General features: G+C 42.2%; 4 protein-coding genes across 4 annotated transcripts; all 4 read left to right on the forward strand.

Moving 5' to 3' along the window:
- Positions 1-173: 173 nt before the first annotated feature.
- Positions 174-1336, forward strand: C922_01607 (hypothetical protein; the record flags this gene model as incomplete). The annotated part of the gene is made up of 2 exons (XM_008817210.1): positions 174-708; positions 897-1336. The coding sequence occupies 2 exons, from the start codon at positions 174-176 to the stop codon at positions 1334-1336; spliced, it is 975 nt and encodes a 324-aa protein (XP_008815432.1).
- Positions 1337-2617: 1281 nt separating this feature from the next.
- Positions 2618-3637, forward strand: C922_01608 (hypothetical protein; the record flags this gene model as incomplete). Its single annotated transcript, XM_008817211.1, has 1 exon — positions 2618-3637. One exon carries the CDS (start codon positions 2618-2620, stop codon positions 3635-3637), a length of 1020 nt encoding a protein of 339 aa, XP_008815433.1.
- Positions 3638-4737: 1100 nt separating this feature from the next.
- C922_01609 (hypothetical protein) lies at positions 4738-9072 on the forward strand (the record flags this gene model as incomplete). The annotated part of the gene is made up of 1 exon (XM_008817212.1): positions 4738-9072. One exon carries the CDS (start codon positions 4738-4740, stop codon positions 9070-9072), a length of 4335 nt encoding a protein of 1444 aa, XP_008815434.1.
- Positions 9073-10316: 1244 nt separating this feature from the next.
- Positions 10317-12269, forward strand: C922_01610 (hypothetical protein; the record flags this gene model as incomplete). Its single annotated transcript, XM_008817213.1, has 1 exon — positions 10317-12269. One exon carries the CDS (start codon positions 10317-10319, stop codon positions 12267-12269), a length of 1953 nt encoding a protein of 650 aa, XP_008815435.1.
- Positions 12270-12478: the final 209 nt, after the last annotated feature.

Below are 12478 nucleotides of genomic sequence, written 5' to 3' on the forward strand. Positions count from 1 at the left end.
GATGCTCCATTTTCTTGGACCCATTTAAAGAGCGTAGCAGTGCAAGGGAGTCCCTCACGAACTAGCAGCTTGCAGGCACGGTACAAGTAAATCCCCACAGGCGTAAACGTCACCGCGAAACGCGCACGTCACCTTCAAACACACACAGCGCACGTAACCACTTTGGTAGAGAAATGCTAATGTTGGAAAGGATGAACACACTGATAGAGAACAAGTACGCCAAATCGAACTGGAAGAGAAAGAAGTTCGTTTGGAGGTACAGCTTATATTTCACCATTTTTTACATCAGCCTAGCACTGGGAATTGTTTACACGTTAATAGTTAGATTTTTAATTTCGTCGGATATGTACAGCAACCATTATTGTTCCTCCTCTACGATTCTATCTGTGAAGAGAATCTACATGGTGGTACTCATATTTTTGGTATTGATGGGATTCTTAAACTTTCTTTTTTCCCGCCTGACATTTATCTACTCGAATTTTACGAACAGGGAGTTCTTTAACTCAGGCATTTTTTACTCCCTCTTAGGGTTCATAATTAAATACATGTCATGGATTTTGTCCTTCGTATACATCTGCTGGATCTGCTTCCTCTTTGTAAATATGATGATAATAATTTTTTGGGGGCAAAATTGGTGCCCTTTCAAGTACAATGTGTATGGGATGGACGCGCTGCGCAACTGCCTTCTGGTTAAGAACCGGGACACAGGTGCGCTGGGGGAGGTTGCTACAGCTCCGGCGATTGCGGTAGTTGTGGACGGTTGCTTCCCTTGCGCATGCCCCGATTTGCACACGCATATGTGCAGACATATGTGTATACACGCGTGTCTACCCGCCGATTGACGCACACCTCACTGAGATCACCTCCATACTGCCTTTCTCTCCCTCCCCCGCAAGGATGCGAAATCAACAAAGGACTGCTGAACCTACGGACCAAGGACAGCTGCAACGACTACAACATTTTGAAGGTGCAAAATTTTCTTTTCCTTACGCGATCAGCTCCAAACCAAGCATGCACATTGAAAGATAAGAAACTGTGTGAATTCTTTGTCGACTTTATTAGAAATAAGAGAACATCGTGGACTTCCTTCCCGAACTGCTCTGGAAACACCCTGGATCTTAAGGAAGAGCATTTCCTCGAAGACCCCACCATGAAGAGTGACATCTACCTATTCTCCGTATCCCTAATATTTTTCTGGTTTATCACAACCGTGATCCTCATTGCCCTTTTCATAGTTGTTAGGGTGAGCACGCCCATCGATTCCTCCTTCGTGGTGAATGAAGAACGGTTCAACATTTTCTTCAAGTTTACGCGTTTTCTGGACGTGTGGAGATGACGAGGAGGTGTGAATACATGTGTGGGCAGGGCCACATCCACACGCAAATAGGACCATGCAGACGACCGTACAGAGGATCATACAGAGGGCTGCACAGAGGACCGTACACATCCGTGCTCAAATGGAATGGTGACAATTGTGCAGCCCTCTAAATCGGAGTCGGTTATAGGAAGAATTCCCCACTCGGGGCGACTCCTCCGTGTTTATTTAGTTCGCCCATTTGACTTCCCGCCCTATTTTTCGCTCAAAAAAGATACCCTTAAGTGAACCTAGCTGAGATGAATGCAATACCCTCTCCCCCCGCTTCACTCCTCTATGGCAAACTTTGGGAGACAGTACTATACTACGGAACTTGGGAACACTGATGAAGCCTTTTGCTTGATATACCTATTTCGACTGATGGCATGATGGGGCCCCTTCACCTCAATGACGGTATCTCTTCCTAACGCAGTCCGCAGTTTTTCCCGCACAGTAAAAATACAGCGCAGAAAATTGAAACACCTCTGTGATAATTTCCATTTGTGCATCCTTTTTAGTGAACAGAAATGCCAACTTGCAGAATTGGAACATGTGTTCACGATAAGCGGGACCACCCTCCAGCATTACCCTTCGGAGTATCGTCCAACTCACCAGAATGTGGCGCGCTTGCGAAATATCGTCAGTATAGCTATGCACGAGAATGCACTAATCTGTCACTCCGGAAATACGCGAATATGCATTTTGCTCTCCTTCCAGTGACCATATGACGGTTGAATCTATTTGTTACGCGCAAGTTGTCCGTAGGTTTATTCTTTTTCTCTCGCCATCCCTTTGCATGTGTATGCTACACATATATTTTACTTCCTGTCTCATTTGTGTGCGTGCATTAGTGTACACGGACCGAGTTATCGCAGTGTTATTCCTTATTGGGAGTACTACTCATACTGCTTAATCCAAAGGGGAAAAGAAAAAAAAAAAAAGAAAAAAAAATGCGCACGGAGGTGATTGCAGAGTATGCCCGTGCAGACTCATAAAGTGGCAGAAAAGTAAAAATCACAGCAGTCTTTTTTTCCCCCTTCGAAATGGCATTTCTGGGAAACCCAGAGCGGGAAAAATGCTAATGTCCAGAAGGGGCAGAAATACACACACAGACGAATGAGAGCTTTGTTAAAACAATTACGGACGGGAGTTGCGCACGAAACAGAGAAAAATGAATTTTAAGAGGAAAAAGTAGCCTTTTTTTTTTTTTTTCTTTTTTTGCTGCTCACCCATTCATTAAGCTGAAGAGAGAAAAAAAAAAAAATGGACAAGGCGGAAGGCAAGAACAGGAGCATAAGCCGCATTATCAAAGAGTTTTACCTAAACTGGAATTACAGGAGACACAGCTGGAGAATCAGTTTCTACTACAACTCCCTGGCAATCTTAACTGCTTTCAGCGTTGTCCTCACTTTAATATTCCAGCAACTCATAAAATCATTCAGTTTTTTCGTAAACTATTCCTGCGAATATGAACATATAAATTTTATTCTTACAGATTTATTAATCTTCCTAATTTTAACTAGCTTCATAAGCATTTTCGCATTTTTTTTATCGAGGATATGTTCCATCCTTTCAAATTTTACAATTAACGATTTTATGTCGCTAGGCAAATGGATCGAAAGGATCGGCTGTACTGTGAAATGGTTTCCTTGGGGGTTAGCGATTTTGATCATATTTTGGTTCACCATAAATATATTTAATTTAGTTACCTTATATTTCACTCCCAACTTGTGGTGTAAAAGGCGCTTAAACAACGTTGCCACACATGTAGTCAACAACTGCAGATTGTTTGAAGGTAGAACAGCCGCATGCACCATTGACATGATAGACACGAATTCCAATGCGAACACTGCTAGCCACATTCGCAAATGCAACGACATGGATTTCCTAAAAAATAATAACTACTTTGCATTCATTCCAGATTTGGCAGATAAAAACTATGTAAAATGCACGTTCAACAATATCAACGTTTGCACACTGTACAAACGCTTACGAAATAATCAGCAAATACTGGAGGCTTCAAAAGGGCAGAAATTAGAAGGCTGCTTGCAGAACCCTCCGTCCGAAGTAGAAGATTTTTATGATAATAATATACAGACGAGCGATTTGTACAAATACTCTCAAATCTTTACCATCGGCAGTAACGTCACTTTTGCGATCCTGATGTTTTTTTTCTATTTTGTCAAACGTACAACGCAGTTCGATGGGTTGTTTTATCAGTCTATAGACAACTCCGAAATGTTTATACTGCGCATCCTGCGCCCTCTGACACCCTGGACGTGAGGTTTTGTCTGCCTATTCAGCGGCTATATCGCTCGCGCGAAAGAAAAAAATAAATAAAATAAATGAATAGATTTACCTAATTAAGCCAGAGAAAGACAGGCTTATTTCCCCCCCCACGGCCTACGCTACAATGCTGATGGGCGAACTGGGGCCACCTGCGTTCTGCGAAAAAGTTAATCCATAACGTGAGCTCAAGTGGGCCTGAAAAATTACACACATATATCTGGGGGATATAAATATACACGAATGAAACGCGCAGAACAGGTAAATACAGCTCGATAAAATGTTGCCGTACAACAGTTTAGTCATGATTATTTTATTATGTTCTTTTCTTTTATTTTTTTTTCTCCCGTCCATGCCATGTGCACACATTTTCCCACTTTTCCGCTGTGTCCACCCCCTTCTAATTAACTTCTGAATAATACCTATTTTCTGCAAATACCGCAATTTCCAAAACATCTTTTAAAAATAAAATGTACTTAACGTGGACAAAACAGTTGTACTCCTTTCTCATCACTTATGAGGCAAAATAATTGGTCAATGTTGTTCTGCTAGCCATTAACTTATTCATTTGAGAAAAAAAAAAAAAACAAAAAACCTAATGAACTAGCCATAATAGCTTTACAACCCTGTAATTTGGTTATGTTTTTATTGCATTTAAAAAAAAAAATGCCGATTTTACCTTCACTCTTCATACAAGATTGAAATAATTCCAGGATGTGAACAGATTTTCCCTTTTGGCTTGTCTTTTTAAACATTTTTTTTTTTTCTTGCACCTAATTAATTTTTCCATGGGTAGTGAAATAAATAAACAAAAATTTACATGTGTGTATCTTTGAGGCGCAACCAACCTGATGATCTCTTTTGCGTTATTCCTCTAAATGGGTGTAACGTGAGGCCCTTGTCGAGGAAATATCGCGAGATAAACAGCATAGTGTGAATAAGATAAAAATTGCACCAGATTAGGAAAAAATTTTTAATATATCTGCAAAAAGAGCAGTTAACATAGCAACCATCACGAATGCCCGTAGCGGAGAAGATACAACATTGGACAGATGCATACCGAAACTGATGGTGTTGTAATCCTCCAACGGAAAACGATGGAGAACGGCAAGGACAAGCATTGTTATCCCCCAGAGCATTGCAATCCATACAGAATCTTCAATAGTATAACAAAATGCTACCGCTGCAATGGAAGCGATGTTGAATCTTTCATTCTTAACGAAGAAGGGATACCCCTGAATAACAGAGAAGGGCATAACCATGCAACCGCTAAGGAATGCCCAGGTGTACTAAAAGGTGAACACGCTTGTGGCGGTTTTTTATGCAAAAGGAACTTTCAAGAGAGTGTAAATATCCATCATGCAGATCGAAGAAGTGCTTCTACATTAGCAAAAAGGCGGGAAGGGACCAGCAAAGATGATATTAAACTGTTTGACATTAAATATGGAATAAGTAGCTATGCCTACCTGGGAGAAAAAACATCGCATGTGTTGCAAACAAATGGCCCTTTTTGTGGGAGCGTACGTTATACTTCAAACGGGACGCCAACAAATGGAGCATACATTCCAAGGGTAAACTTTGATGAGAAGATAAAACTGCACAACGATCTTTACGTTTATGTTGAGGAATGTGGCCTACAGAGGGAAACGTCAGAGTGCACCACAAAACCAGAACCACGTAGCACGCGAAGTAGTCTTAATACTTCTCTCAGTGAAAATAAACCGTTTAAATACACAAGTAAGAAGGACCATCTCGAGAGGGTGGACAATACGAGCAGCATATATCACCCCGACGATAAGCACACCTATGTCTATGATAACCTAAAAGCGCATAACGGCGCAAGAGATGAGTTAACACTGAAAAAAATGAAAACAGCGATTCACCTTGGTGATAAGTTAAAGGAAGTTTCTAGATCTGTATACTTAGAGAATCATTCAGAACCATTTGGAAGTTCTGAAACTGAGGAACACGATGAAGCGTCACCATGCGTGGAGGATAAGCAACTGACTAGACATAAAGAATCCAACAGCAATAACCACGAAAATTGGGGCACCTGTACAGATGGAGTAGTAACACCGAAAGGATGCAAGAACAAGAAAAGTTGTTCTATGATTCATTTTGCCACAGAAGGGACAAATGTACAACCACAGCTCGTTGACAACTTTAGTCAAACTGTTGGAAAGAAAAAAAAAATTGTAAAAATGAAGAGGAGACTAAAAATTGGTCTAAAAGGAAGAAGAAAGAAAAAAACTAAGAATGCCTTCTTGAAGAAGCCAGGCAATGGGAAAAAACTTCGTGTTAATAAAACAAAAAAAATGAAAGCCACCTGCTCGAGAAAAAGAATCCCAATGAGTAGACAAAAAGAGGGCTATGCACATAAGGGGAAGAAAAAAAGGAATAAGTTGGGCTCGAAAAATGCTAAGAATTCTGCTCCATGCAAATTTTCAATTGGAAAGGGAGATAAAAAGGTTTCATCGGATATGCGAAATAGGGTGAATAACCACTTGGCTCAAGTCATTTATTCCAAGTTGCATCACAAGGAGGGGAAAAATAAGCGAAGAGAAAGTGAGCCCCCGATCATGAGGCAGACAAAGTTTGCTAACAGGAAATCACACACACATAGGATAAAAATAAAAAATGCCAAGGCAGTGAAAAGAGACGAAAAGCTCCAAGAAGTAGAGAAAAATAGTATAGACCTGGACGAAGCTAAAAATTTGATAACCCATGATGATATGCAAAGCGATGATGTTGAAGAGGCGTCTATCATACATGGCGAAGTCAATTCAGATGAGATAAACATCGTATCGGGGAGAGATTCAGACGTTTCTCCTTCCCCTAAAGTGGCCACCAAAAGTGTTGGGAGTGGCTCATACTATTTTTGCCTGAGTGATGATGTGAGTAACTCCTCCTACAGATCATTCCTTGTGGACACCCACAGTTTGGAGCTTTCAAAGATTACGCAATATTCTGACCGTACAGTTGGTGTACATGGCAGCGGTATGGCGGAAGAGGATGCGTTCCTAAAGAGTGGGCGAAGTCATGAAGAAGAGAAAGAAGAAGGGGAAGAAAACAAAGAAGAGGAAAACGAAGGGTACAACCATATGGCTAAAACGGGAAAGGAAAATCTAAGTAGTAGTAATCCAGAAAATGGTACCAATTTGAAAGCCTCCGTGGGAAGGGACGCCAAATGGGGGGATCTCACCAGCATAAGGAATGGACTAGAAAAGGACGGGGCAAGCAATACAAAAAAAAGTTTCAATGGTGGCAGTGATGGTTGCAATTTCATCTCTAATGGTGGGATAAGCGCAGAAGAAATGACTTCCATATGTAGAGGCGAATACACCACCTTCGACGAAAACGAAGAGAGATTAACATTTGTGGTTCTGAGGCAGGTTGCCAACTTTCTGGGCGGCGGAAGTGGAGACGTACAATCAGGTGAAACGCTAGAAGAGGGCCAAAAAAGTTTTAACATAGACAGGGAGGGACGAACAGTAGACCAATTGAGAAGTAATCCCCAAATTGAGGAACCTCGGGAGGATGGTTTTTTCTGCGAAATGGTGACAAGCACAAGCGGGGTAAGAGGAAGGATAGGGGGGAGGAACAGAAGCGATGATTCCTTTTTCGAAAAAGCAATTCTCAATTCAGATGAGGAGAACTCAGCACTGATGGATACGTGCACGTATAGGCAATCGTGCCAAAAAGACAAAAACCTGTTCATGCTTCACTCGAACTTGTTGAAGCAGCGCTCCTTCTTCCATCAACACGGGACACTCGAGAATGAAGTGATGTATATTCTAAACAGCTTAACATTTTATTCTCACAAATTGAAGAATGTACTGAACTATGCCATAGGGAGGAAATGTCCAAATGGGGACGACACCTTACAGGTTAAGTTACTTACCCTCTGCTTGATCAATTTAACCGAAAAGGCGAAGAGGAGTGGTGGCCCTTCTTCATGCCTTAAAAGTGTTTCAATTTTAATGCATCAATTGTTGGGGCGGGTTCGCTACGGTGTCTTGAGCCTCTCTAAAAATGGGCAAGTTACTAAATTTGAGCAGGTGATTATGAAGACATACCTCATAGAGTTGATTAAAATGTGCAGGCTGCTGTTAACATCACTAGGGGGGATAAAAAATCCTCCTCGTTCATCATTCGCAGGGGAATCTCGGTTATCACCCACGGGTGAACTTTCCTTTCATAATTGGGCAGCACGGTCGGGGGTGGAAGTACCCGAAATGGGAAAATTGAAGACCTCGCTTGAGAAGCACCTCGTTTGTAATTCGGAAGACAGAAAAGTTTTCCAACCAGACGGTAATGGTAATGAGGACACCACTGATCGTGTGAAGGGAGAACAATCAGGGGTGGTGGCGGTAGAGGTCAATTCTATGAATGGGGACATGAAGCAGATAAGCAAACTGACGAACGAGGTTGTGGTTTCTCAGAATAACCATCCTACCTACTGTGACATTTACAAACTAATTAAGGGGCTGAAAGAAAAATTGCTACTCCTAGAACGGAACAGTCAAACAAACTTTTGCAGCTTAAGGCTAATGTTGAAATATCTCGACAAATTGAGTTACATTTATAGAGTGAACTCTGCCCTCCTGGATGACCCCAAACAAGAGAAAATCCCGACTGACCAAATGGCCAACCAAATGGACGACCAAATTAGACGCATGGTACAAAATGTGCAGGAAAAAATAACCGCGTGGACGAGGGGGAACGAAGCCATTTGCGACATGCCGACTTTATATTCTATAAAAAGTGTGCAGAAAGGAATGGAGAAAAATGTCTTTGCCTTTTTTGATCAGTTATCAGGGAAGGATTCCCATGGGAGGAGGCCCATTGGCGTTTGTCCTAGAGTACCTAAACAAAACGGGAGTGTTGAGCTAGAAGGGGAAAAAATGGCACATGCTAGAACGAACAGTGTGCGAAACGAATGTCATAGGAAGCAAATGAGAGGTCTACATAAGGGGGGCAAGAAAAAAACGTCTTTTGACAACTCTGTGGAAAGCTATCACGACGAAACGGAGCATCTGGAACGGCTGAATGAATGCCTAAATGAGGTTATACTGAGCAAGAACAAGGAGCTAATCACAAACCCGAATGGTCATTACGCCATGTTGAAGGAGTACAAAGAAGAGTTGTCCGTATTGAATGATCTTCGAAATGGTGAAAATGGTTTAGTGAATGATTTTTTAGACCACATGCCCAGCTGGAAGTTCACTAAAATGTTAAGTGCGTATGTTAGGGGAGGAATTCCACGTAGGGGGAACTCGGAGTGGGGTCGAGTCCATCTTGGGACGACCCAAAATTTACCTACCTTCTCCCGAAAAAGGAACAAGAAAAAGATAAGCGGCCTTCCACTTGAAGGGAATTTATACAGAGACGCCCATGCACATTTGAGTAATGAAGAATGTCTTAACCAGTGAAGTGGGTGTTGTGGTTGTCCTTCACACGATGGTAAAATGTTGCGGAATGCCCTTTCCCTAAGCGAGCCTTTAGCGCTACACCATAAAGTAGAACTGTGCAGGAGAAATTCCCTCCAATTGAACTTTCTCGATGAGAGTACCAATAGTGTGAAACATTTTAAAATATATTGAAAGGCGTTTCCAAGCGTGTAACATCGCTATGCCAGGAAGCCGTTTTTTCTCGTTAATGCACTTGGAAGATTCGACTCGGTTGATGAGAACAGTGGACCGATGTGTTTTACCTACCTCCACACTGAGACGAATGTGTGGGCTGTATTTAATCTTCCCAAATGAACACCCCTCCATACACAACACCCCTCTTGAGAGAATCAGCAGTGGTAACCTTATTCAAAATAAAAACAGCTTGCTCTGGTGACTGCGCCGCATATCTGTATGCATGGATAACTCCTCACAAAATGGGTAAGGTGGGAAAATTGCTGCACGTCCGTTCCTAGGAAGCGTGTGGTTAAGTGCATTGATGAGTGTGTGTCCCATTTGGTGATTCGATTATGTGTGTCTATAATGGAAAGCTTTTTTTCTTTTTAAGCTTCGCAGTTTCTGCGCGAAAGGGGTCAGCTTTCCCTGCATCAATGATCTTGCAAAATATCTGTTCCCCGCGTAAGGCACAGAAGGTCCTGCTGCCTTAAAGGGGGGGAATTCTCTTTACCTAGCTTACCGCTTCAAACACGGCCATCACTCTAACGGCGCTTACACTCTTTGAGCGTTTTGGGCTTCTTTTTTTTTTTTTTTTTTTGAACCCCATTTTGTGCACGCGCGTCTGGTCATCCGAAGGAAAGTGACTTTGCGATTTACAGAGGGACTTTTGACAAATTCTATTAACCAAGAAGGAGGAGGTATCGGAAGTTATGCATCCCGTTTTGGCGCCTACTTGGGGAAAGCGAAAAAAAGGGATGACTTATTCTGGGCCACACGATAAGCGGTAAATTGGTTAAGCCTCTAAACTGAAACCGCCGTGTAAAGGGAAAACTGTTGGCATGAGAAATTTAGCCATTACGCGTCGGAAGAGAAGCAAAAATAGTCCAGTGTGTGTATTTGTATGTATATTCGTACGTGTATGTGTGTTCGTATGTGTATTCGTATGTGTATTCGTATGTGTATTCGAATGTGTGTTTGTGTGCCCCTGTAAAGGACACCTCCTCCCACGGATGAGATAACGCCAAAACAGAATTAGAGTTCACGTCAACATGGCGGTGAATAAGGAAGACGCGATGACATCCCCAATGAGTGAGGGGGAGCTGAAAAAGGTGTACTATGAACATTTTATAGACGATTTGACGGATGAAGAACTCATGTACAAAAAAACAGTGGAAGATTTGTTTTATATTTATAAGTCCTTTGGGTTCATTTACTCCATCATTAAAAAGGCAAACATTCTCCTAAGTAATGAAAGCTTCGACATGTTTTTAAAATCTCTTGTAAGCTTTATTGACGAGCTCTTCCTAAACAACCCGAGTCTTTTTGACACGGAACGAAATGATGTGAAGGTAAGTTATGCCAACAAAGAAATCGGAGCGGGGGCTATGAAAAAGAGGAAAGGAGAATTTGATCAGACATATATAATTAACAACAGTGACAATAACTCCTTCATGATGATGCTATCGAAGACATACATTGAGGAGTTACTAAAGGATATTAGCAATATAGACCCCAATTTTAACGAAAGGAATGTAGAGGATTATCTGTTCATCACGAAGCATATTCTTAAAATGAAAAACACTCTCGAAGTGGAACATGTGAAAAATCGGATTGACAAATTGAAAAACATATTAAATGTAGGGAAAAATATTTTCCATGTAGATGAATTATTGGATAATTCGGATGACAGTGATGGGAATAAGAAGATAACGATACACGATCATATCGATGAGATGATAGAAAAATTGAAGACCATTGGACCATCCATCGTTTCGATTGTTTATAAACAGAACCTCTGGTACAAACAGATTGTTAACAAGTCCGAGTATGACAGCTTAAATTCGATTCTGAACCTAGATGTAGATGCAGACAATAATGTGGTAGAATCCACTTACGCAGATGTGATTCTGCTCCTTGGAGATAAAATGACACAAAATAAAGACCTGCTGATTGCCAAGGAGAAGCTAGAAAGACTCAAAAACAATTACGATGCGGAAAAGCAGAGGAAGCTTCAGCAAGAAATGGAACTCTCCAAAAAATTAGAGGACAAAAGAAAGGCTGTGCAGTTCATTATTGACAGATATAATGAATACACCTGGTTTGATAAGAATTCCCCCAAGAAGCACTCCTTCTACATAATAGGCATTAACCCGAGGACGACTACGGAGGAACAACTAAAGAGCTTCGGAAAAAGACTCAAACATATTCTGCACCCCGATAAGGAACCCGATAAGGAGTGGAAGAAGAAGGCCGAGTCTGCTTTTAAGGAGGCGTCCCTCGCCATTCTGGGCTGCCAGCAGGAGTTCAAAACGAAGGTCCTCAAGAATCTGGAGCCCGGCCCTCCCGCTCCGTACTTGGCGCTCATCGGCATTGACACGCAAAGCGACACGAGCGGGGGTGGCCCTACAGGCGCAGTTGGCGGCACTGGCGGAGCTGCCGGAGAGGGAATCGCACAGCTGCCGAAGTATTACCCCACGCAGGCCTACTATCCAAAATTCGACCTCAAATGCGTCGACCAGAAAATTGGTACAATCCTTATTGACATCAAGTGCCCTGTGCAGCTGGGGGTGGTAAAGAAGGTGATCCTTTACGTGCACAGACCCATCTACGGAGCCGAGCCACTCAATTTGATCCCAGAGGATTCGTTCCTTTCCCACAAAATGGAACAAAACGTCAACATAAAAAATTTAAACCAGTCGATTGAAGCCCGAGTTGACTTTGTCCAGCCCTTAGAAATCGCCGCATCTACCAAGTACTACATCGGCATTCAGCTAATAGCGGAGAGGGGAAACACCATGATCAATTGGAACTCCATAAACATAACGCTCCACAAGTTTAGTAACAAAAATATTATTAAGAAGTTGCTTTCATCGTTTAGGAATGCCTCCTTCATTAATCAGGCCCAACTGAATGTGACCCTGTCCAACGAGAACAAAGAAGAAATGACCAAATATCTGAATGAGTGCATTGCCGCGGCGAAGATATGGGCGCAAACAGTGTAGCGGGTGCAGACGGTGTATCGGGGCCCACCCATAGATTTGCGCTTCACCTCTCCCAGACTCTTTTTGCAGCTCCTGCGCAGAAGTCACAAGTTTTTTTTTTTTGTACCTCACGGGGTAGCTACCTATTTACTTATCTACGTTCGCTACGCTTCTACGCTGCAACACTGCAGAACGGCTTCACTGCCGCACCTTGCGAGGAAGGCTTTAAT

This window comes from Plasmodium inui, assembly GCF_000524495.1.
Source record: "Plasmodium inui San Antonio 1 unplaced genomic scaffold supercont1.5, whole genome shotgun sequence".
NCBI classification, from domain to species: domain Eukaryota; phylum Apicomplexa; class Aconoidasida; order Haemosporida; family Plasmodiidae; genus Plasmodium; species Plasmodium inui.